We start from the raw sequence: 25,201 nt of genomic DNA, 5'->3' as shown, positions 1-25,201 counted from the left end.
CCCCTCCACAGGCTGTGAAATGAACGTGCACAAGCGCTGTGTGCAGAGTGTGCCCAGTCTCTGTGGTGTTGACCACACAGAGCGGCGTGGGAGACTGCACATCAAGGTGGAGGCTCTGAACGAGGAAGAGGTGCAGGTCACAGGTAGGTTGAACCAGGAAGAGGTTCAAATCACTGGTAAGCTAGGAAAGGAGACGTTGAGATCTCAGGTAGACTGAGCTAGGAAGATGGGCAGGTCGTAGGCTAAAACAGGAAGAGGTTCCGTTTGCAGGTAGTGTGAGGGAGAAGAAGTGCAGTCCAAATAGATAATAGGCGATGGGAAGGAGCACACAGGTTGAAAACCGGAGGGAAGCAGGTCAGAAGCAAACTAGAGGAGAACAGATTGAAATCACATGTAGGCTGGGGAAGGCAAAGGTTCAAGTCATAGTTGATCAGGGCCGGGAGGGAATCAAGTCACATGTAGCCTGGGAGAAGGAGAGAGGCCCATAAGTCATAGGAAGACTTGAGGAGGAAGACGGGCAAGCCACATTGAAGATGGTGGCATGAGAAAAGTGGTTTTACAACGACTGATTGGCTCCACGTGAAAACATAGACTATAAAAACAGCTTTTATGAAAAGAAAAAGAAAACCAGAATATAGACTAAAAATATCTCAACCTCACATTAATACCTAGCTACCAACCATTTATTCTGCACTAAATTCCTAAATCCACCCAAACTCACTTCCCATATAAAATGATTGAAATGTTTTTTCTAACCAATAATTTGGGGCCATATATTTTAAAGGAGGATGAAGAGAAAATGAACCTTTTTAGGGCGGTATTTATGTGTGGTCTGTATTTTGGAGTAGTTATTTTTGCAAAGTATACTGTATTATTGCAGCCTCTTTTCGGTGTCAGGTGTGTGAACGGGAGGCCAATTGTATGCAAGTTAAGGAAGAGGTGCATGTGCCTGGAGAGGTCCTCTGCAAGTGCTGTGTGTATACTTATCATTGATTTGCCTTGCGTGTGCTTGGGGGGGTGTGTGTGGGCGGGAGGAGCCTGCCACAAGGTGGCGCTACTGAGACCACTGTGACCCATAAACCCATGTACAGTCACATGTCCTGACTGACCCTTCTGCTAGAAATACACTCGGCCTCCCCTGACCACGACCGACATTTCATACTCCAGAGACAGAGCAGTAGCGAGACCCACAAGGAGTAGTTGTACTCTGCCCCTCCCCCAGGCCACAATAAGTGCCAGTCAGTAGCTGCTAGCCAAGGAGAATATGTAATCCTTAGTGTTTACAGTTTGAACCTGGCATACATCTACTGTGTGTTTGAGCCAGACGTTGTTCATTATATATTATGTGGCAACGTGGTTAGTGTGGTTACCTTCCGTTTTTGGGACAGCCTCCCTCGGGGTAGCATCAATGAGTCCACCCCAACACTATAGGCCTATGCGGACACATAGGGGGTCATTCTGACCCCCGCGGGCGGCGGGAGCCGCCCGCCTGGAGGGAGCCGCCATATGGCCGCTCCGCGGTCGAAAGACCGCGGAGGCCATTCTGGCTTTCCCGCTGGGCTGGCGGGCGACCTCCAGAAGGCCGCCCGCCAGCCCAGCGGGAAACCCCTCCCCAAGAGGAAGCCGGCTCCGAATGGAGCCGGCGGAGTGGGTATGTGCGACGGGTGCAGTGGCACCCGTCGCATATTTCAGTGTCTGCAAAGCAGACACTGAAATACAAAGTGGGGCCCTCTTACGGGGGCCCCTGCAGTGCCCATGCCATTGGCATGGGCACTGCAGGGGCCCCCAGGGGCCCCACAACATCCCATACCGTCATCCTGTTCCTGGCGGGCGACCCCATGGCGGCGCAGCTGGATCCTGCAGGACAGCGTAAAACCGGCGGGAGACCGCCGGTTTTCCTGTTCTGACCGCGGCTGAACCGCCGCGGTCAGAATGTCCTGAGGAGCACCGCCAGCCTGTTGGCGGTGCTCCTGCATCCCCGGCCCCGGCGGTCCTTGACCGCCGGGGTAGGAATGACCCCCATAATCTTGTCCTTCCTCCTTGACCCCCACTCTTGCTATTCTATGAGATCTATTACACTTACTTAACCTCACCTTTCAGGGTTTCCAGGTGAATGGTGAAGTGGCTAAGGGTGTCTTTCCTTGGACTCTTCCCTGTTAAGTCATTTTAGGACCTAAAAAAAGCCGAGGCCTAAAGTTGTGCACTTCAAGTCCCTCAAACTCCCTTAACAGTCTTACTCTATACTGAGGTATATTGAGATGTGTGAGGAACATGTCACTGTTGAGAGACAGCGAGAGGTGCTTCACTCAAGTAGTCTTGGAAAGAGATATATACCTCAGGTCCCTAGTAGACTGGCGAGAGGAACGTGCAGGGTTTACAAAGGAATGGCAGGGGGTGAAGGGAGCATGGCACAGGCAGGCAAGTTGAGGAAAAGCCTCAGTTGGCATGGGGGCAGTGCAGCAGAGAGAGCTGCAAGACATTTGTGGGAGAGGCGTCAGAGAAGTGTGCGTAATATCATGGTGGGAAAGAACTCCAGATTGGGCAAAGGCAGTGCTTAACTTGAGCCGCTGGTTACAGGTGGGCTCCACCGGTACTAAATTTTGGGGATATGACTTATTTTCATCATCAGGCTTTGATCCAGACCAAGAGATAAAAAGGTAGAAAGGAGAAAAAGAAGGAAGTAAAAGACGTAAAGGAAATGGCAAATGGAGAAAGCAGGTGTGAAAAAGACCTGCAAAAGAGAGATAAAGGGTCGGTGAGTGTATGGTGGTGAATGTGCCCGTACAGTATGGGGCAATGCACTGCCAGCCAGGGCTGGCGAGGCTGCAGAAAAAGACCCCTCTAGCTCAATAAAACCAAGTGGCACTTCCGGGGACGGAACAAACAGAAACCGTAACTAGGAATTTCAAACAGCATCCACAAAGAGCCATCGGCCGTGGTCTGACTTTTTCACCATTCCAACTTTTTGCAAATAAAAACTTTACCTTTGAACCGAGGTATACCTACTTTTCTGTTAAATGATTGATTTTGTTCAGACGAAAAATATTTATGTCTGGCGTTAACTAAGACCTTTTGATTTTGTTAAAAATACATGTAGAATATACTTACTAGAAGGGGCTTTCAGGCAGCCTTCCTCATTCTTTGGTCGGTTCTTCTGTCGTTCACATTTGTCTTTGCTCACTACAGCATATAGTATGCAGCAGTGCGTTCGCCACTTCAACTGTTGTGTCACTGTCAGTGATAGCAATCTACCATTTTACTAGCATTTCAACCACACTATTTCCCTTCAGTGCCAGGGACTACAATGGCAATGTATGCTTTTTGAGACCAAATATTTTACTTTTAGACAATGTATTTTTTAGATTGATGAGAGCCCAGCAGCTTCCCCACACATTTTGCAAAAGCAAATGAGTAAAACAGGCACTTGCAAAGCTCAAAGGCTGGTAGTCAACACCAAACGTGTTGGCTTTGCCAATGCTGCGATCTGTAAAGTTTAGATTTCAGTATAGCATTAACCTCTTACTTGCTCCTACCTATCGGTGCATTCGTGGGACAGACTATGTAATGGCTTTCCAAGGAGGAGGCTGTCTTCTGGTAACGCAGTGTGGACCCCCATTCTTCATGCAAGCAAAAGTGATGTATGCATTAAACCTCTTCATGTTAATTTATATTTGGTGCAAAAGTGTTAAATATATAGCCTTATGTGTCTTGGTATTAAGTTGCAAACCATTCGCTAACTATAAAATGCATGGAACATTGTGCTAACAGGAGGAAAAAATAAGTTTTTTGTTTTTTTACGATCAAGCCTGCAGTAGCATGTGCTAGAGCATGTGTATCGCCTGCAAGATGCTGTTGTATTTAAAAAAACGGCTTGGAGACCGCACATTGCTTAACATTAGTTTGCTTGGACGGCACTCTTCTTTACAGCCTCTTAATTGGTTATGGCTAACATATCTTCATTTCTGTTCCTCTCTGTGGAGCAGGGACCAACCACTGATTGATTCAACTTAATCAGTGCCTGAACGCTGCTCCTGACGTGATTAGGTACTACGTTGTCCTTTTTAATTTCTAGTGCCCTGCAAACAACAGGCATGTGACTGGCAAAAACGTGCCAACAGGACAAACAAAATTGCAAAGTTGTATTTTCTACAGTTAACTTTTTTTATTTTGCCAAGTCTTCTTTCCTCACTTTGCGCTCATGTTTGTTTTGTTTTTGCTTTTGGGCGCGGTTCTCAAAAGATGACTATTATCTTGCTCTGCGTATTGCAAAGCAACATTGTTTCTTTCGTATGTGAAATTTTTGAAATTATGTTCTAACACATAATTGTGCCGTATGACCCAATCCACCCTACTCCACTCCAGTCCAATACGTTCCACTCCAGTTCAAACCATTCACCTTAACCCACTCCAATCCACCACACTCCAATCCTCCCAACCCACCCCACTCCAATGTAAAACAGTGTGTCCCACTCCAATACAAAAAACCTACCCCAATCCAAGACAACAATCCAAAACAAGCTGCCCCCCACCAATCCAAAACAATCTGCCCCACTCCAATCCAAAGCAAGCTGCCCCACTTTAGTCTGCCCCACTCAGTCCAAAACAATCTGCCCCACTCGAATCCAGAACGATCAGCCCCTCTCCTGTCCAACCTGCCACACCCCATCTAGTCCAATTCAGTGCATCCCAATCCACCACACTCGAATACTCCCAATCCACCCCACTTCAATCTGCCCCACACCAATCCACAACAATCTGCCTCACCTCAACCGAAACAATTTGCCCCACCTCAATCCAAAACAATTTGCCCCACTGTAATCCAAAACAATTTGCCCTACACCAATCCAAAACAATATGCCCCATTGTATTCCAAAACAATCTGCCCCACTCTAACCTGCCCCGTCTCTAATCCGAAACAATCTCCCCCACTCCAGTCCACCCCAACCCAGTCCAAAAAATCTACCCCACTCCAGTCTGACCCACCCTAATCCAAAGCAATCTGCCACACTCCAATCTGCCCCATTTGAATCTAAAACAATCTGCTCACTCCAATCTAAAATAATCTGCCCCACTCAATCCAAAACAATCTGCCCCATTCCATTCCAAACCAATCTGCCCTACTCCAACGTGCCCCACTCCAATCAAAAAAGTCTTCCCCATTCCAATCCAAAACAACCTGCCCCAATCCAATCTAAAACAATCTGCCCCACTCAAATCTAATCTGCTCAACTCCAATCAAATCCATCCCACTCCAATACATTCAACCTCACCCTGATCCACCCCAATCTGCCACACACCGATCTGCCCCACTCCAATCCAAAACAATATGCTCTACTCCAATCTGCCCCAGTCCAGTACAAAACAATCTTCACCACTCCAATCCAAAGCAATCTGCCCCACTCCTGAACAATCTGCCCCACTTCAATCTAAAACTATCTGCTCCACTCCAGTCCAGAACAATCTGCTCCACTATAATCCAAAGCAATCTACCTCACTCTAATCTGCCCCTCTCCAGTCCAAAACCATCAGTCTCACTCCAATCCAAAACAATCTGCCCACTCCAGTCCAAAGCAATGTGCCTACTCCAGTCCACTCCAGTCTGTCCCAGTACAAACCAAAACAATCTGCCCACTCCAGTCCAAAGCAATGTGCCTACCCTCCAAGAGCAAAGCGTGAGCCAGGCCCAGCGCTGGACTGGGGAAGCAGAAGCACCCCTGGCAATAATGCTGAAACCAGCCCCTTTCCTCTGGCTGGTTGTGCTGTCTCTTTTCCATCCACCCATTCTCCCTCCCTTCGCTCGTCTGCCTTTCTTATCACTGTCTCTCTACCTCTTCCTCCCTTTCTCTCACTTGAAACTTCCCCGTGAATTCCGCAATTAATCTGTTACCTCAGGAGAAAGGGACAGAGGCACCAAGAGGGCCCGGGACTTTCAAACCCGGACTCCAGCCCACTGGCGAAATGCTCAGTAAAAGAAAAGGCCTGTCCGGCCCTGTAGCAATCACAGTATTGCCGGAGGTGGCTCTGCCTTCAGAAAAATAGTACTTGCCTGCATTTCCAAATGTGGTGCATCGACTGGGAGCTGGGCGGAGGAGTTTTCCACCAGGTTTTGGGCGATGTGCCACCACCACCGTGCTGTGGCTGATGAGCGGAGTCCTTGGCAGTCCCTGGCATCTTTCTTGAGTTTGTGAGGAAGGGAGAGAGTTTGAGGATACTTGGTATGAGCAGTGGCATCCTCATATCTGCAGGGGCACTGTGACGTTACTAGGTGTGCAGCAGGCCAGCGTGCTGGCAAGCTGAGCTAGGGACCACTATCAACACAACAGACTTACTGCCACACTAGGCCCGGGACCAATAGTCATAGTGTAAATCGCAGCCTGCTGTTTATAAAATTATCCAGAAACCGTGATTATAAAGAAATGTACGAACAACTGCGCTACCATGGTTGTCCTAACATATTTGTTTCAGAATGCAAATACAAAAAGGGTAAAACCAAATTGTAGTGACACTGTTTTTAGCGACACAGTGGCTTGACGTCCCAGTTTCATTACGTTAACAGGTTGAATAAATTACGACCCTTGTGGTACTTAAATGCAAGTTTGTTCTTGCCACTGTATTCGGAGGACACCCCACTCGGTTCCAGAACGTTGCGATCTTTCAATAACGTGTTCGACCTTTCTTTGCCTTACCGCCTCTCTAATGTGGGTGCTAAAGGCTTTTTCATCCTGGTCGTATAGGTGTGAAATTCATTTGGAGCCTTCCCTAACCAAATCTAGATCTGGCCTAAAAGGTCAATTTTGCACATATTTCCTTCCTGCTAAGGCGGTCTTAAGTAATAGTGCTTATAGCGCCTAGAGATATACTAATGCCCTACTTACATGTTGGCATCATCATCGCCAGAGAGACAGCTGTTTACGCAACTAAGGTGTCGGACTGTGCTTTTGTTTTAATATAAATAGTTGTAGCTTTTTCTCTGTCATGGATTCAGATCGGAATTGAAAAACAACACAGGGTCGATCGATGGCAAGTGAAGCCGGCTCTTAAGCTTTGGCTGTTTTCAACCCAATATATAGTGCGAAAGCGCTGTGTACGTGGAAAGGGGAAATGTGTTGGATTTTCATTCTTTGTGGATTTAACATTCGGTATTTAATTGTTTTGCCTATTTTTCTTCTGCCTGGTGTTGTAGCTCCATCTAGTGGAAACAAAATAATAATCTATTTACCTTCGGCCCCATTGCTCTGAATCAATCGCCTTTCCGCCACAAGTTGAGGGTGTAATAACGTTTGTTGATCCAATGCAGAGCCTTCACCAAAGGAGCTTTCAATGCCTTCCTCTATCTATCTGATAGAGACTTCTAGTTTCAGATTCCTTACCTTAGAATTTCCCCCAAGCGTCAGACTGGATCCGGAGATTTGTCTTTGAGCAATACCCTTGCGCGTCGGTAGGTGGCGTCTGTTGACTCCGCTGGTGTCGTTAGCATCGTAGTCACCATGATGACGTCGGAACTAGTACATAGACACCCGCCTCAGCGCAGTGAAGTCAGTTCTTTTCTTTCTGCACCACGTGCTGATCCGGTGACAACTATCCTGGTCTCTTTTTGACCGACTTCGACCCTTTTCTCGAGTTTTCTGTGAGTTTTTTGGTGCGTCGAGGATGTCCCCGAAGACAGGTTTCAAGCCGTGCAAGGACTGACACCGCATGATGTCAGTGATAGATCCGCATTGGGTTTGTTTGTGGTGCCTCGAACGCAACCACGACCCGGAGTCGTGCTCAGAGTGCCGGGCCATGCACCCGAAGACCTTGAGGGAGTGTTCTCTGAAGCTCATGGCGGCCCGGCGCTCGACTCAGCGTAGCTCCCAGTCTCGCTTGGGAGGAAGGTCTCAAGACTGTTCGCGGAGCCACCACCATTCGTCTTCCTCCAAATCTTGGGGCACAGGTAGGAAGAAGAAGTCGAAGTGTCCCGTTGCCCTTTGACTTCGCCCCGTCGCCCAGCTGATGCAAAGCAGGAGGAGCGTCGACGCTCAAGGCTTCCATCTTCGGAGCCTGCTTCTGGGTCTGCTCTGCGCTTCCCTGAATTTCCGGAAACCGGAGCAACCCCCTCCCAACTTAAAGAGTTCTATGCAGCCATGCGCCTCATTTTTGGGCGGACCGAGCCCGATACGGTGCCTTCGGGGCCAAGGGGTTTGGTCGAGGGGCCTTTGGGTTCCACACCGGCAGCTTCGGCTCCGGCCACCGAGATCCCCCCCGGATATGCTCGTGGATCCACACCGACGCCGGTCGTACCACTGAGACCTTCACCGGCGAAGGTTCGATTGTTGATGCTCCCCACGTCGGTAGAGCCCACTATCGACATCGACCCAATCCTTATCCCCGACGACTCGGAGTCAGAGCGGTATCATCCAACGCCTCCTATGTCTTCGATGGGGCCTACTCATCCCAGGTCGGATTTGGACCCTTTTCCCTATGGGTACAAATACGGGGAAGGATTGGAGGGGTCCCTGGATGACCCATCTTTGGACTGGGCACAGGAATTGGACGTGCTCAATGGAATGGGCACCTCTCCAGATACTGGCATGCTGTCTCCTCCTACCGTGGCTACGGCGGAGGGAGCGACTTATGCTGTGGTGGTCAGTAGGGCGGTTGAGGCCCTTGGCTTTGAGCTACATACTGTAGTAGAGGTCAGGTGCAATCTCTTGACGGAGGTGCTTCCACCAGGGGTTCCCACATCTGAACACCTTTTGCCATTCAATGAAGCTCTCACCGATGTCCTTTTGGGTACTTAGATCTAACCCAACACAGGGGCTCCTGTGAATAGGACTATCGCACACCGCCATCGGTCCGCCCCGAATGACCCTAAATTCATGTCCCAACACCCCACGTCTGAGAATCTTGTCATCCAGGCTTCCTCTTCCTCAGGCACATTCCTGTCCGCACCACAGGTTAGGGAATCAAAAAGGCTGGAACAATTTGGGAAGAAGATGTTTTCTTCCTCCAGTCTCGCGCTGCAGTTCGTGAGCACCTCATGCCTTTTCGACCGCTGTACCCACTCTCTGTGATACGGTCGCGCAAGTTCTGCCGCGGATACTGGAGGAGGCCTGTGCTATACTCTCCCAAGCTGTCAATGATGGGAGAGATGCGGAAAAGTTCACGATCTGTTGTGGGCTGAACACGACCGACTCTCTGGGCAGATCGGTTGCTACGACGGTGGCCTTGACGCCTGGTTGCGTACTTCTGGTTTCTTGGGGGATGTCCAACAGTCTCTCATGGACATGCCCTTTAATGGCTCCTGTTGGAAGGTGGGTCATTAGTTGTGTGGCCTGCACAAGTAACGAATCCGCACACGACCGCCACTGGGAACCAAACACCCCATTGTAGCACTTGACTCTCATAGGGTAGCGTTGCAGAGCAGTCCAAGGCTTACTCAAGGGAGGTGGTGTGGGATAGTAATCCCCATTCACGAGCACACAAGCATGACTCTCAATAAATGAATGTCCAGTCTGTGCTTTTTCTTTTGATAAAGTAAAAGTACATTTATTATTCACACACACTACTCAATACTATGCAACAATCTACAAATATATACAAAGTGATAGAATCACTCTGGGCAAACATTATGTAATCTCTCAGGTCTCCTCAAGGGAGAGTATAATCCAATAATCCACATGGCAAAATAATCCCAGTGCCCCCCTTGCCACATTTGAACATTTGACAGTATTTAACATTTTGACAGTACAGTGCAATGATGACACCTATATTTGTGATTAAATACTTCCATCTTGCCAAGAGATGGCTGTCAGTATCATTATTCAAATTAGCATACTCAGGGTACATATGGGACCAAATTCTAGCACTATAACCCCCAGTATTACATTTAGATTACTCCTAATTGACCCTAAAATAAGAGTACAATACATGGGGCAATACCAGCCTACACCTATGGTAGGCACCCTTACACAAGCAGAAACAAAAGTTCACTGAAGCTTGTGCTTCATATACCAGTCCAACCCTTGAGGGGTTATCTCTCATGTGTCCTACCCTACCTAGGGTGGGGACACCAACCGATGTTGGGGGGAGGCTGCGCTGCTCCTGCAGCTCCCCCTGTCTCCTGGTACTCCTTTGGTGGTGGCCCCATCTCCCTGGGACCACCACAGCTGTTTTTGGGGCTCAAATTGCGGCCCCTGCCCCGCAAAGCATGCTGGGGCAGCCGCATACATGATGAGCGGCTCTCCCACTGAGCTGGGGAGAGCCGCTGTGCCTTGCTCTGTGCTATTTCTTTTCGGGGGTGCCGGTCCCACCCGGACACCCCCACACCAAACATGGAGTCCCTCATTGGAGGGCGGCCCAGGGAGCCCACCACTGGCCACCCCCGCCGGCTCCCCTCACGGCCAGCACCTCCGGGTGCTACCGCGGGAGCCGGCCTGTTGCTTTGCGGTCTGCCTGCTCCAGCAGGCAGACACAGGAATACTCGTGGCCGGACGGGCCGCGCGGGGGAGTGCAGCGGCACTCCCTCCTTCCTCCAGGCATCTTCGGGGCCCTGGGATGGGGTCCGGGCCCATCCTCCTTGTGGCGGGGAGTGCGACGGCGATTTCCGAGGTCGTCTTCTTGTCAGTGCCCCGGGATGGGGTCCGGGGCCCCTCCTCTCTTTGGCGGTGAGCGTGACGGCGCTTCCCAGAGGCCCTCCTCTGCTGCATGGGGCCCCGGATGGGGTCTGGGGCCCCTGTTGGCCACCTTCACGGGGAGCGCGACAGCGCTCCCCGGCTTCCTCTTCGGCTGGGGGTGGGCGACGGCGCGCCCCCACACCTGCCTCTTCATGGGGCCTTGGGATGGGGTCCGGGGCCCCTTTTGGCCATCTTCACGGGGAGCGCAACGGCGCTCCCCGACTTCCCTTCTGCTGGGGAGTACACAACGGCGCCCCCCCCCCATTCCTCACTTCTTCGTGGGAAGCGCAACGGTGCTCCCCGGCTTGTCTTCGCCGCCGGGGGCCCCGGGATGGGGTCCGGGGCCCCTTCCCACAGCAGCAGGGGGGTGCGCGACGCCCCCCCCAGCTGATGACAACCAATGAACCAGGCCCCCCTTAATCTTCAGAGAGGGGGAGCGACGGCACTCCCCTTTACTCCTCTTCATCCTGGGCAGCCCCCAGGCCCTGGCCCACCCTGGGGGCACAGTTTCAAGCAGCTGCGGAGCTCCACTCGCTTCATAGCTGCTTTCTTAAAGGTCAAAGTTCGCCATCCTTTGTCCTGTGATATCTCGGGCCCCCAAGGGCCGATTTTCATCATTCTTGTGTTGTTCCGCTCCTGGTAACAAGCCCTTGCCACCAGGAGCACTCTCCTTAGGCCTCCTGACCTGGAAGGGTCCCAGATCCTCGGGGAGCCAGTCCCACTGACTCCCTGCGCCAGCCTTTCCTCTGGGTTCCCTCTTTTCCTTCTGGGCAGCGCGCTCTCCTTGTGCTAGCCCAGTCCTTCCCCCAACTAGTCCTCTGGTGGGTTAAGGGGGCCAGCTTGCCTGGCCTTGCATTCGCCTCGCTGGCCTGGAATCCTTCAGGGGCAGAGTCCCTGCCCCAAGGGCAGTCAGGAGGTTCTTCCTTCCAGTTGTCCATGACGCCCGTCTGCAGTCCCGGTGTCCAGCAGTGAAGCACAGCCAAGAGAGAGCTCTCCCCTGTGCAGGACCTTTTAAGTGGGGGCGGAAGTGTCCAGCAGGTCTGCACCTCTGACCAATCCAGATTTGCCACATCACTTCCTTGCCCCTGTCTCCTCCTTCTTGCACAGTCTTCTGTGATAGCTCAGAATGGAATCCTCCAGGAGTTAGTTGCCACATGTGCTCTGAAAGTCTCAACCCCTCCTCCCTGACATTCCTCGCAGGGCTTCTCCAGCCTGCTCCTGGCACGGAATGACAGATGGCTGATTGATGCAAGGCCCTGACCAGCAACTGGGCAGAGCAGTAATTGGCCCTAATCCTGAGCTGAGTCAGAGAAAGATGACATCCCTGGATGACACATAAGTTGTACAACTATGCTCTTGTAACCTACAGCATCATTCTTTTCTTACCGGTTACAGTGTACTTTGGTGTGACTCTGGTCTCAGTGGACCCAAGAGAACTGGAGTTGCACCCTAGGCCCTCCTTTCCCATTGACATTCAATGGAGTATCCCCCACAATGCAAATAACTTAAGCACACTGACCTTGGCATTGAACTGGGTGTCCCTACAGTGAAAAGACAGTAAGCACACTGACTCTCCCTCACATGTATACACCCCTCTCATGAGACCTACTCCAGGTCACCACCCACTCTGCATAGTTCCTCCTGCACCAGGACTACCTAAGCGCAGTTCTTGGGCTGCGCACACCAGGAATCCTCCTCCCACAGCCCTCACATGGGTGCACATCCATGTGCACACATGATCACATGTAACCTGCCCGGGGCCTCCTGCCCTTGCTGCGCCACAGCAGCCTTTCCTTAGCACGGCGGCACCGGTGGTAAACACGCGCTGTCCATTTCACCATGTGTTTACTGTGCGTGAGTCACCTCATAGGAGGCTTCCTCACAGTAAACAGTCAAAAACCAGGTGGTCAAAAATCGAAAAATCAGGGCAGACCTGATGGTCAGAACCATCCTCTAACAGCTCCCGTCTCTTTGGAGACATGGCGGACTCGGCCTTGGAGAGACTCAAGTATTCCCGGGCTACTGCTCGGACCCTTAGTCCTTCCGCTGCCCCTCGCCCCAGCAGTCAGCTTTTCGCCCTTTTCGTGGCCACGGAAGGGGCTCCCTGTTGCATCCCCCACCCAGCCACCGTGCCACCCATGCTTTTCAGCTGCTGCGTGGCCGGGGACGCAGAATTCCCACGTGGGCGTGGGACAGGGAACCAGAGGTCTGCCCAGTCCACCCCTGCCGCAGCCTCCAAACCCTCCTAGTCTGTCCCCTCATTCCGATCCAGTTCGCAGCAGGATTGGCCATCACCTGTCCCAGTGGGAATCCATCACTACGGACAGGTAGGCTTTGCAGATAGTTCGAAAGGGCTATTCCCTCCCTTTTGAATCTGCCCCACCGGCCATGCCTCCATCACCCAGCCAACTTCCGGAGGATCATTTGGCACTTCTCCGCCAGGAAGTTGTGGCTCTTTTGGCCAAGGGAGCTATAGAGAAGGTCCCTGTGTCAGAAGTAGTTGTTGTTATTCCTTCTACTTTCTGGTGCTGAAAAAGGACAAGGGCTTACGTCTTATCCTAGACCTTCAGGACCTCAACAAGGAGAAATTCAAAATGCTCACCCTGGCTCAGGTTCTGTCTGCCTTAGACCCAGGAGACTGGATGGTAGCTTTGGACTTGCAGGATGCTTATTTCCACATCCCCATCCTTCCTGCCCACAGACGTTACCTACAATTCGTGGTAGGTCACGAGTACTATCAGTTTACCATGCTCCCCTTCGGCCTTACCAGTGCCTCTCGGGTGTTCACGAAAGTGATGGCGGTGGTTGCAGCTCATCTGCGCAGGTTAGGGGTCTCAGGCTTTCCCTACCTCGACGATTGGCTGTTGAAGGCTGACTCACCCCAGAAAGTCATCTCCCACCTTCAGACTATGGCGAGCGTCCTGCACACGCTGGGATTCACTATCAACGTGCCGAAGTCACACCTGACTCCCGCTCAGACGCTCTCTTTCATAGGAGCTGTTCTGGATACAGTACAATTTCTGGATTATCCTCCCAAAAAGTGAGTCCAAGATATTCAGGCTATGATTCCAATCTTTCAGCCTCTGTCTTGGGTTTCGGTGAGACTGACTCTGAGGCTGCTGGGCCTCATGGCCTCCTGCATCCTGTTAGTGACACATGCCAGATGGCATATCTGGTAGAGACATATTCTAGTTGCAGATTTCTTATCAACCTAGCCATCCTCCCCGCTTGCGAACTGATTTCTAGGAACAGGGATTCCTCTGTCAGGTCCTTAGCTCTGGCACACAAATCTCAATGTTCTTAGTGGCTCAGCGCTTTGGCGTGGAAAGTCATTAAAAGAAACTGACTTCACTGCGCTGAGGGGGTGCCTATGTACTACTCCCGATGTCATCACGGCGACTACGATGCCAACGATGCCCGCGGAGTCGATCAACAACACCTACCAAAGCGCAAGGGTATTGCTCGAAGAAAAATCTCCGGATCCAGTCGGATGCCTGGGGGAAATTCTAAGGCGAGGAATCTGCAACTAGAATAAGTCTCTACCAGATATTTCGCTATCGAAGGTAAGTAACTTGTACTTCACTTATGCTCCTGTTACCGTGCTGGGGCCGCAAAGAATTTCTCCCTGGTCCGGGTTCAATAACCACCAATGCGCAGGTGAGACACCATCACTATTCTCACCTATTGAGGTGGACTGAATCTTTGGAGTTGGTGAAAAGTGTTGTAGTCAGAATCATTCAATCACAAATGAATGACATTATACCATAAACAATTTTAAACACCATGAACAATTTAATACTAAATCAAACTTCACACGGAATAAAGTTTCAAAGCTTCATTACATTCCCAAAATAAATGTCACATATATTGTGCGCAAAACTAAGTTATAAACATACATGAAAACCATAAGCTGACCAAAGCATCTAAAAAGATTTAACCTACTAAACAACAATATTGTTAGACACTCCAAAAGAACAATATAAATTAACAACACCACAATATACACATTATTGTTAGATTTTGAAGCAAATGATGGTGACATCAGTAAATCATCAAAATACAGTTTTCACAATCAATTACAGATTTCAGGTTTCAGAGCTGGGCCATTTCTGTCACTAACACAAATTTAGACTTGCATGTGTGGGAACGGGCTAACATGTGGGCAAAAGCAAAAATAAAAGAAAGACAAAAATAATTTAAGACAACATCTAACTAGGGCAACTTACTATAAAAATTACCCTGGTGTAAATGCTTAACTGGAAACAAGAAACCACATTTAGGTATACCTCTTCTGATGGGACAGCATACAGCAATGACTCATCAAGCAGGAGGGTCATCTTCTTCCTGCACCAGTTGACAGCAGCATCCGGACAGTGCAGAACACGGGCTGCACATTGGACAGATCAGCAGTTCAGGATTAGTTGGGCTTATTAGTACTGAACCACATAACTGAATAGGGCAGTTAAGACTAAGATTAGAATACTCATCTGGGGACTTAAAGAAACAGAGTGTGACAACTGACTCAAACAGGGTTCTGAGCAGATTCGAGGCAGGAGAAGACTAGCTAGGACAGACATGAACAAAAACTAACAAGAACTAACTCTCTATTTCAAAAATTCCTCACAATTTAGAAATATGCATGATCCATTCGATTTGTCCTTTAGCGGGACACACTTCGACGTCAGATTCAGCATCCATGTTGATGGCACCATCGAATTTGCAACTATCCCAAATCTTCTCAGCAAAAATGCATTGTCATCTGAATGATTTAACACAATTCCGACAAAATATTACATTCTCTAATTATTTGTTAATTGAAAGTTTTCTCTCACAAAACTAAACCTGTTTTAAATAGGAATCATGAGTTTCCTGTTCTGTTCGACAGCTAGAAAAAATAATGCAACATTGTTAATTATGAAAAATGTTTCCTGCCTTCATTACAATAGGACATTCAACATCACATTAACAGCCTAGGAACAAAGTTAGGTCAGAGGGAACGGAATAAATAAGTGATTTCCCGTTACTGCTGCAAAATGAATCTTTCTGGCATAGTCAAGCCAAGAAGCCTTAATACATTCAATACATTAATAAACCTATTGCACACCTTACATTTCATATCAAATATGCAAAGCAAATTATTTACTTGCAAACATCATGTTAAAACTAATTTAAATGTGCATTTATTTTTCTGTCCACATGTAACTTGCATTAATAGGCTCCATTTAATTTAATATAAGTAAGATTAATTTATGGTAATTTAATATTTTCAATAACACTTTTATTATGAATTCACATTAGTACTTCATTTATATAAATGCAAAACTCTCATGTTAAAATGTAGTGTTTTAATACAAATGGTGGCCACATGGTTCATCATATTGTAAACGTGTACATTTTACAACTTGTGTTATTTTTTCCGTTAGGCTTTTAAATTTAGATTAATTAATCACATATGCTAACTTCTATGCCACTCATATATTTGTAAATCTTGATCCCTCTAAGGCCCTCCTCTGACAGCAATCTATGCCATCACAAAAGAACCTTTCTCATTTACAATGAGATAAAATCAAAATCTTGTAGATTGATAATGCATAGATCTAGGTTTGCGAGCATTGTCAATTCTCTTCATTGTCTGATAATACCTGTTTCTCATATTCTCCATCTCCATTTCTTGACTCTTCTGTTTATTCTTTACTCTTTGTTTTCTCTAGAAATTGTAAGCTTTGTAAAATCCAAGTGCACAAATCATGCACCCTGTCACAATCAATAAAGGTTTCAGGATCAGTTTCACAAAACCATTTCCCAAGTTTCCAAACCAAGATCCTACTTTAGAGAATCCTTCACCTATTGTTTCCCAAACATTTGTCCCTTTAAGGTCATTTAAGTCATTTTCCAGGCTTGTCAAATTAGATAAGTATCTCCTTAGGGAGTGCTGTTATCAGAAATGTAAGTGCAGCAGTGTTGTGACTTTAAAACTCAACAGACTCTGCCCTCTTTTGCTAAAAGAATGTCTAACGCAAGGTGATTCTGAAGAATCATAGACCTTGCCACAACGATTTCTGTGTCCATTAGGAGCATTGTATCTGAAAAATCAGTGGACATCTTATCTACAATCGTTGATAACTTCCTCATCTTTATGTCATTCAAGATCACACCCACTGATGGACTAAAAGCTCCAAAAATATCAACTGTAATCTCTAAACTACTTGCTCTTCTTTTAAATCTCATTTTAGGTCTCTCAATCCCTTCTGGATTGTCAATGTCGTTTTCAGGAAACCACTCCTAAATAGCATGTACCATAGCAGCCTTTTGGCAACTTGTAATAAGCGTTCTTACCACAAATGTAATAAACAGCAGGTAAAGCGGGGTCTTGTCCATTTAGCATAAAATCCCATGCACTCTTGAACAGGAACACAGGTCTGCATTCACTTGTTCCTACAAACTTGTTGTCAGCTTTTGTTTGCGGCGTGTATATACAAAGCTTCCCTACATGTTGCAAATCTAAAGCTAAGTGTCCTTGTGCATTAGGTGTGTTGTGAACTGTTTTCTTCTTGCTAACTATACCCTTATCTATCCATTCTTTCATTGCTTTTCTTCTATCATCTACTTGATTAATGAACTACTTTTCTACCTGTCTAAGAAGACATGCTAAATTATTTTGATGTGCATATGCTGTGCTAAAAGTCAGTGTAAGCTCAAGGAATCCTCCTACTATGTCTATGTTCCTAGCCTTTGCAATGCTGCTCAAATACTGATTAATGGGAACAAAAAAACAACTAAAACATAGTTAGAATAGAAGTACTGAATGTACTCTTGATTATACAAATGTGTTAATAGTAAAATACAACTAATGCCATATGTTGGTGATAAATTATGATATGTGAGCCCTTCTTATAGAGACAAATGAATTTGTGTACACATATATCAATCATGCACATTCATTATGTCCACTTACCCATACAGCAAAGTATAATAAACATTGGAAGATAAGTCTCCCTTTGTGTCATCTAAACGAAGCAATCCCTCATCCTTATAGAACTTATCCTGCTTGGATGTTGCCATTCTCCGCCCTGGAGTTGTTGTACTTTGCACCTCACCTTTCAATGGAGCACTCATCTCCACAATCAATAAAATACATGCAATCACACATGCTATTATTAAACCAATAGATACATATTTACATTTACTGTGTTTGCCCTGACCAGGGTTCATGGCTTCTGTAGAATCAGAGGAGAAAAGAAAAATATAAAGTCAAAAATGGACAGAAATCAAAAACAAAGCGGCTTTTTAAAGCCTTTTCACTATTCACAGCAGTTCTCGATCTTCAAAAATGTTCTTCAAGATTCATCTAAAAGCTCTAAAAATAATTTGAATGTTTGTTTTCAATAGAACACAGTCTGATGATCACTTACTGTCACTTCCAGAGTGTAATGTCTTTGTTGATCAATTGGCAAGGTTATTTAAAAACCCAATTCAAAGGCGATGACAAGTTCCAGAATGTTCAACTGAACTCTCACGCTAAAAAAAAAAGGTCATAAACTTGTATTCATTTGTGACAAGATAGATCCATTCAGGTGAAGAATATCTGAGACTTGGCATTCTTTTCCTTTTCGTTTTCCTTACAGCACCATCTTTATCTTCACTCTGATTTGACTCTTCCACTGCTTCTGTTATTGATGGACGTTTATCAGCAACCAGTGATATAAATTAACAACAACACAATATGCAGATTATTGTTAGATTTCAAAACAGATGATGGTGACATCAGTAAATCATCAAAATACAGTTTTCACAATCAAGTTCAGCTTTTAGGTTACAGGGCTGGGCCATTTCTGTCACTAATGCGAATTTAGACTTGCATGTGTGAGAACGGGCTAACACATGCCGGAAAAGGCAAAATTAAAAGAAAGACAAAAATAATTTAAGAAAACATCTAACTAGGGTAACTTACTATAAAAATTACGCTGGTGTAAGTGCCTAATTGGAAAGGAAGCAAGAAACCTAATTTGGTTATACCTCTCCTCATGGGACAGCCTTCAGCGATGATTCATAAAGCAGGACAGTCACCTTCTTCCGGCATCAGTCGACAGCAGCATCCTGACAGTGAAGAACAGGGACTGCACATAGGAAAGATCAGCAGATCAGGGTTAGTTGAGCTTATAAGTACTAAACCATATAACTGAATAGGGCGGTTAAAATTGTGTGACAACGGACTCAAACAGGGTTCTGAACACCTTCAAGGCAGGCGAAGACTAACTCGGACAGATCTCAGCAAGAATTAACAAGAACTAACTCTCTATTTCCAAAGATCCTCCTAAATTAGATATATGCACAATCCATTTGATTGGTCCTTCAGGTGGGTGCACTTCAGATGTCAGATTCAGCATCCAATCACTGTTGATGGCACCATCAAATTTGCAACTATTACAAATATTCTCAACAAAAATTAATTGTCATCTGAATGATTTCACACAATTCCAACAAAATATTACATTCTCTAGTTATTTGTTACTTAAAAGTTTTCTCTCACGAAACTAAACCTGTTTCCTGTCCTGTTCGACAGCTAGAACAAATAATGCAAAATTGTTAATTGTAAAACATCTTTCTTGCCTTCAATACACTAGGGCATTCAACAGCACATTAACAGCCTAGTAAAACAATTCAGATCAGTAGAAACAGAAAAACAAGTGATTTTCCGTTACTTTTGCAAAATGAATCTTTCAGGGCTAGTTGTGCTAAGAAGCCTTAATACATTCAATACATTAATAAACCTATTGCTCCCCATACAATTCATATCAGATATGCAAAGCAAATTATTTAATTGCAAACATTATTTGTAACATGTTAAAACTAATTTAAACTTGCATTTATTTTTCTGCACACATGCAACTTGCATTAATAGAATCAATTTAATTCAATATAAGTATGATTAATTCATATTCATTTAATATTTTCAATAACAATTTTAATATTAATTCACATTAGTACTTCATGTAATATGAATACAAAACTCTCATGTTAAAATTAATTGTTTTAATACGAATAAAGGCTTCATGGATCACCATAATTCAAACGTGCACATTTTACAACTCGTGTTATTTTCTGTTAGTCTTTTAAATGTGTGTTAATTAATCACCATATGCTGACTTCTATGCCATTAATGTATTAGTAAATCTTGATGTCTCTTACTCTCTTTTCCCCTCTGTCCTTCTTGCCCCCCCCCACCTCCCTCTGCTGGGAGAAAGGCAGCTGCATGCATGAGCAGTCCTGTGCACTGGCTGTTTTATGCAAAGTAGCTTTGAACCAAGGAATTTCCATCCACTTAAGCATAACCACTGCCTTTTGCCTAATCCGAAGACTGGGAACAGTGACATTGTCTCTCACCATAACCCCTCTTCTACTCAAAAATGCTGAAAAGGTTAATGCTGAAAACAAATAATTATTACACTGCCTTCATCGTTGCTGAAAATAAGCATTATAATTACCTTTCTTTGTGATATTTGTTTTAATCCAGTCTTTATTTCCTAATTTTCACATACTAACAGGCAGCCTTAAACACACACACATCCTTGTGTAAAGGACACCATCACACCTTGTCCCCAGACTAAGCAGACCATAAGTGAAAGGGAAGATACACTCTGCCTGCAAGTTAGACAAAAGATAAACGATTTTAGGCCATGAAAAAATTAAAAGGATTTGTTTTAAATATGTGTGCTTGGATTATAGAAGAACAAGTAGATGCTGCAGCAATCGCTTCCTGCAGTGTGTTGCATTTTATTTCCTATATTGACAAGAAAAGGCTAGTAACACAGACTATATGTAATGCAATGCATCACATCAGCAGGATTTTATGCAAAGGCTGACCATTTATGTAACCAACAATACATCCTGAGTTATTTTGGCATTAACAGTAGGTGTCAATTACTACCCAACTCAGTGTCACTCATCTTAACCCACGAAGAATGAACAATTGAGTTAGTCATGAAAAGATTCAGATTAATGTCTTGCTGACTGCATGCAGATGATTTCAGCAGCCTCCTACCCTCAGATAGCTATTTGCCAGGAGAGGAGTTAATGACATGCAGATTACATCAGGATATACACAAAAACAAGAATTAGAACTTGCTGTGCTGCCTTAATAGAATTCACCTATGTGAGCTATAGAGTGTATGTAGTGCAGTCCAGCCGGCACATTAACCTTATCAGGTCATTTACTAATATTACAATCTGTGGCACACAGGGCAGTCTACGTCCAGAGACGCTTACATGACTGCCAGTGCACAGTGTTTCCTAGCATTATACTAGGATTCCTGTTGACAAAGTGTAATACTCTCTTTCCTTTGTCTGAAAGACCTCTGTTCTGGCAGCCATTTGCAGGGCAAACTGTTAGGCACACCTGCAAGTCTGTGCACACCCAGCATTTCTCACAACCAGCCCTGCCCTTTTTGAGGCCAGCAGACTGGTTGCTGTGGTTATCTCCTACTCCTTTTCTCATGCAACAATGCAGATGGTCGTAACACAAACAACACTACACACTGCAGTGAGGAAAGTTCAGCAAGCAGTCCTGAGCCCAGACAGTGCAATACAATGTCAGCCCTGACCAGTGCTTTAAATGGGGAGGTACTGTCTGGTACAGAGTACCTGTACTTCTTTAATTTGAAGGGGAGCGCACCTGCACTTCTCAGCACTGCTGCAATACATTTAATTGGAGAGTACTGGCATTTCTCAGGAGCAAACAGGGACTCTGGGCCTGATTCTAACTTTGGAGGACGGTGTTAAACCGTCCCAAAAGTGGCGGATATACCACCTACCGTATTACGAGTTCCATAGGATATAATGGACTCGTAATACGGTAGGTGGTATATCCGCCACTTTTGGGACGGTTTAACACAGTCCTCCAAAGTTAGAATCAGGCCCTCTGTGTAGTAAGTACCTGCACTTCTCTACATTTAAAGCAGTGTCTGATCCCATACAGCAATGTGCAATGGCTGCCTTTTGCAATGGGATCCATGCTAGGACCCTGATTGCAAGCAGCCATGTGCACTGACATCCTCGCAGAAAGCAGTGAGCGCTGGCTGTCCTGGCTGGTACTGGACTGTGAGAGCCCTGTTCTGGTGCTAGCACTGGACAATAAGAAACCTGGAGGCAGCACACACACACACACACACACACACACTGTCTTTCTCTCTCTTCCTCTCTCTCTCATATATATGGCTTTTGGGCTTTTCAGACAAGTTAAGTGGTTGGCGCTTGAAAGTAGTGACACAAGTGGTGGGGGTGATGGGTGCTTCCACTTCCAAGCCTTAACCCCATGTAGCCTCTTATTATTGTAGCCCAGTTAGGTCTTTTGTGCATGTTCCTTTGTTTCAGAGTAGTGTTAATGTCTGTCTGTAAGAAATTGAGGGGGTGAAACCCTACTTGAGCAGTAATCACAATCTGTGTCAGGGTGAAACGTAAGCATACCCCAAATTATCCTGTGGCTCAACCTGCTGGTAGCTTTGCACAAAAACTGTCAAGCTTAACGTGGAGGAAATGTGTATAGTATTTATGCAGCCATTTAAACAATAATAAAGTGAATATACAATACAAGAAAATTCCAAAACCAATTTAGAAAGATAGAGCAAAATGTAATCAATTATTTGAGAATAAAACAACAAAAATCTAATCAGTAGAGCTGGAGAAATGCAATGTTAAAGCTTTCAATAAAAATGAGTGCCTAGAAGCACAAAGACCCAACTGTGGTTATCTGGGTGCACTAGACTAGTACAAAGTCAGAAGTTCAGGCCAACCGTGATGGAGTGGGGGCCTGGTCAAAGGGCCAAGTTAGGTCCACTGAACAAAGTACTTTAAATTCTCTTTTGCTAGCAATGCAAGATCCCACGACGAGGATGCGTCACGCAGCTGCAGTTCCTAGGAAGCTGCAGGGCTCAAATGCAGAGTCCTACTTAGTCTTTAACTATGCTGTCGGCAAGAGGCTTGCATTGTGGTGTCATGCATCTGGGATGCGTTGTGCAGTGGCGGTTCTGAAGCAGAGGTGCAAGGAAATGTGTTGCACTGCATCTGTTCTGCCCACAGGAACTGCTGGACTGGCAGAACAACTTCAGCCCACTTTCAAGGATCCAGGACTGGGATAGCACCACTTGGGTGTAGGTCTCACAGCCGACAGAGTCCAGGTGCTGGGTTCAAGGATGTTAGAGCCAGTTCTGCCCCTGAGACTCTGAACAGGAAGCCAGCCAACTAGCCCTTGCAGTCCTTCTTGTGGTCCTATGCTCAAGATGCAGGTCTAGTACTTCTCACTCAGGCAGCAGGGACACATTACTAGAGACTTATAAGTAAATTAAATGTGCTGATTGGGTGTAAGCCAATGTTAACATGTTTAAAGGAGAGAACACAAGCACTTTAAACCTGGTTAGCAGTGGTTAAATGTGCAGAGTCCTGAAGCCAGCAAAAATGAAGTCCCAGGAGGGTGGGAGGCAAAACGTTGGTAAACATTGGAGGAAACCAAGCCAATAATGTCAGGTCCAACACTGTCCAGAGGCAGTCACATCTGCATTTGAAAATATATTGCTGCCCTTTACACCACTGGACTGCTTAATCCTTGTACTGCCTCCAAGAAAAAAAGGCAAACATCAAAAACTGAGTGTTATTTTGTTTTTAACATGGCTGCCAAGTTGCTGGATAAATTGTGCCAACTGTAGCCCGTCCTTAGTGGCGTAACACAATGATGACCCCCATTTAACATGGCTGCCAAGTTGCTGGATAAATTGTGCCAACTGTAGCCCGTCCTTAGTGGCGTAACACAATGATGACCCCCATTTAACATGGCTGCCAAGTTGCTGGATAAATTGTGCCAACTGTAGCCCGTCCTTAGTGGCGTAACACAATGATGACCCCTCACCCCCCCTGCAGAACGTGATGAGGGGCCCATGGTACTCCAATATCTCACAAATATTCATTGGCCTTGGACTGAATGTGGGCCCCCTTGGAGGGATGGGTTCCTCCCTGCACCGCATGGGCCTGCATTACTCCCCTGCCAGTTCTGAGTTTTCAGTTTCATCACATTGCTTTCTGGATCTTTTAGTTTAGTTTTTAACACTGTCAACGCAGGCTCAAAAACCCCTCCATGCAAAATAGTATTGGCTAACAAGCCAGTATAGGTGGCAGGTGTCCTAAGTAATGTAATAATGTGACAGTTATGTTTTAAGGTTTTATAAAGTGAGAGGGCTAATTTTCAATTGCAAAGAAAAGGAAAACATTGATCACATATTTTGTAAAAGTTTTTCCTTTCATTTGTATCATGTATTTACAGGAACATTGACAATAACAATAATTTTGGACTTGTTTTTTATGGTAAAAAGGATTATAACAATCTGCATTAGTAAACAATGTAAGTACAGCATGGGCCACAGTAGTACTCCTGTCCTCTCCTCTGCCTCATAAAGTGTCCTCTCACACACACCTTCCTTCTTAAATGTGTACTAATCTCATCTTTCTCTTACTGTGCATGCCCCATCTCTCTTCATCCTCTGACACCCTGCTCTTTCTCCCACACTCTCTCTCTCTGTTCCCTAACTGACCATAGTCCCACACACACACTACTATATCCCTAGTATCCCACTATCCTCTCACAGTGCTTCCTGTCACGTATCCCGTAGTTTCAGCTTCCTTTCACATCCTTCACTCTAGGATACTCCTCATGGTCCCACATACTCCTCTTATTAAACCACGCTCACACATGCACTATAACACACGGCTCTGTCAAGGAAATTCTCCCAGCACACGCAAATTTCTGGGCCTCAGTGGCATTTCACCTCCTGCACCATTGATTGACAGGTGTGAGATGGATTTAGAGAACTATGTAATGATTTTTGATCAACTTTTTTTTTAATCCTACCTATCCATATTCAAGTCTGGCTTGACAACACAGCTCTAGGCAGACATTATGTGATCAATAAAAAATATATTTCAGAGTACTACTGAGAGAGGGGCTTAGGCTCCACCCACATTGTGGGTCTCTGAGAAAAGGATTTGATTGGGCCTAAGTTGTGTACTTCCACTGAAAACTGTGCTGTATTGCACTTTTTGGCTTGTGGTAAAGCTTATTCTCAATACAGCAGGACTGATTTGGTTATGATGGCAAGCCATTGATAGTGCCTCTAGGTCTTGTATGTTGATTATGAAATGTTATAATAAATGCATGATGCATTCAGTGTGAAAAGCATATGTTAACATCAATCAATTTAAGAATGTTTTGTTACTAACCTTTGTGATTTTATATCTGTGTGCCTGATGGTAGCTTGTTAAAGCTTACACTATTTATAAATAGCCTGGGTTGTCTATGTGATAAGCTATAGGCCTGATTGGTGTACGGAAAAAAGTTTTGTCTGATGCCTTAGATCTGATCCACTTATTATGAAAAGTTATAACAAAGGCAGTAGGCCTAGCTTTTTTTATTGTGAAAAACATTTATTAAGCCAGTAGGCCTGTAACAGTGAGTTATCACCACATTATATTACAGAGTATTGACAGGTATTTGGTAATGATTA

The 25,201-nt window shown here is 45.8% G+C and overlaps 1 protein-coding gene across 1 annotated transcript in view; it reads left to right on the top strand.

The window, feature by feature from the left end:
* The window catches only part of PRKCG (protein kinase C gamma), a 758,936-nt gene that overhangs the window by 525,558 nt on the left and 208,177 nt on the right, over positions 1-25,201 (top strand). Inside the window, exon 5 of the mRNA XM_069200667.1 lies at positions 12-143. Coding sequence (XP_069056768.1) covers positions 12-143 — 132 coding nt within the window. The remainder of the gene's footprint in view (positions 1-11; positions 144-25,201) is intronic.

This window comes from Pleurodeles waltl, chromosome 7 (genome assembly GCF_031143425.1).
Source record: "Pleurodeles waltl isolate 20211129_DDA chromosome 7, aPleWal1.hap1.20221129, whole genome shotgun sequence".
Taxonomy (NCBI): Eukaryota; Metazoa; Chordata; class Amphibia; order Caudata; family Salamandridae; genus Pleurodeles; species Pleurodeles waltl.
The sequence above is the reverse complement of the archived record's forward strand: the minus strand, read 5'-3'. Positions and strand labels throughout refer to the sequence as shown.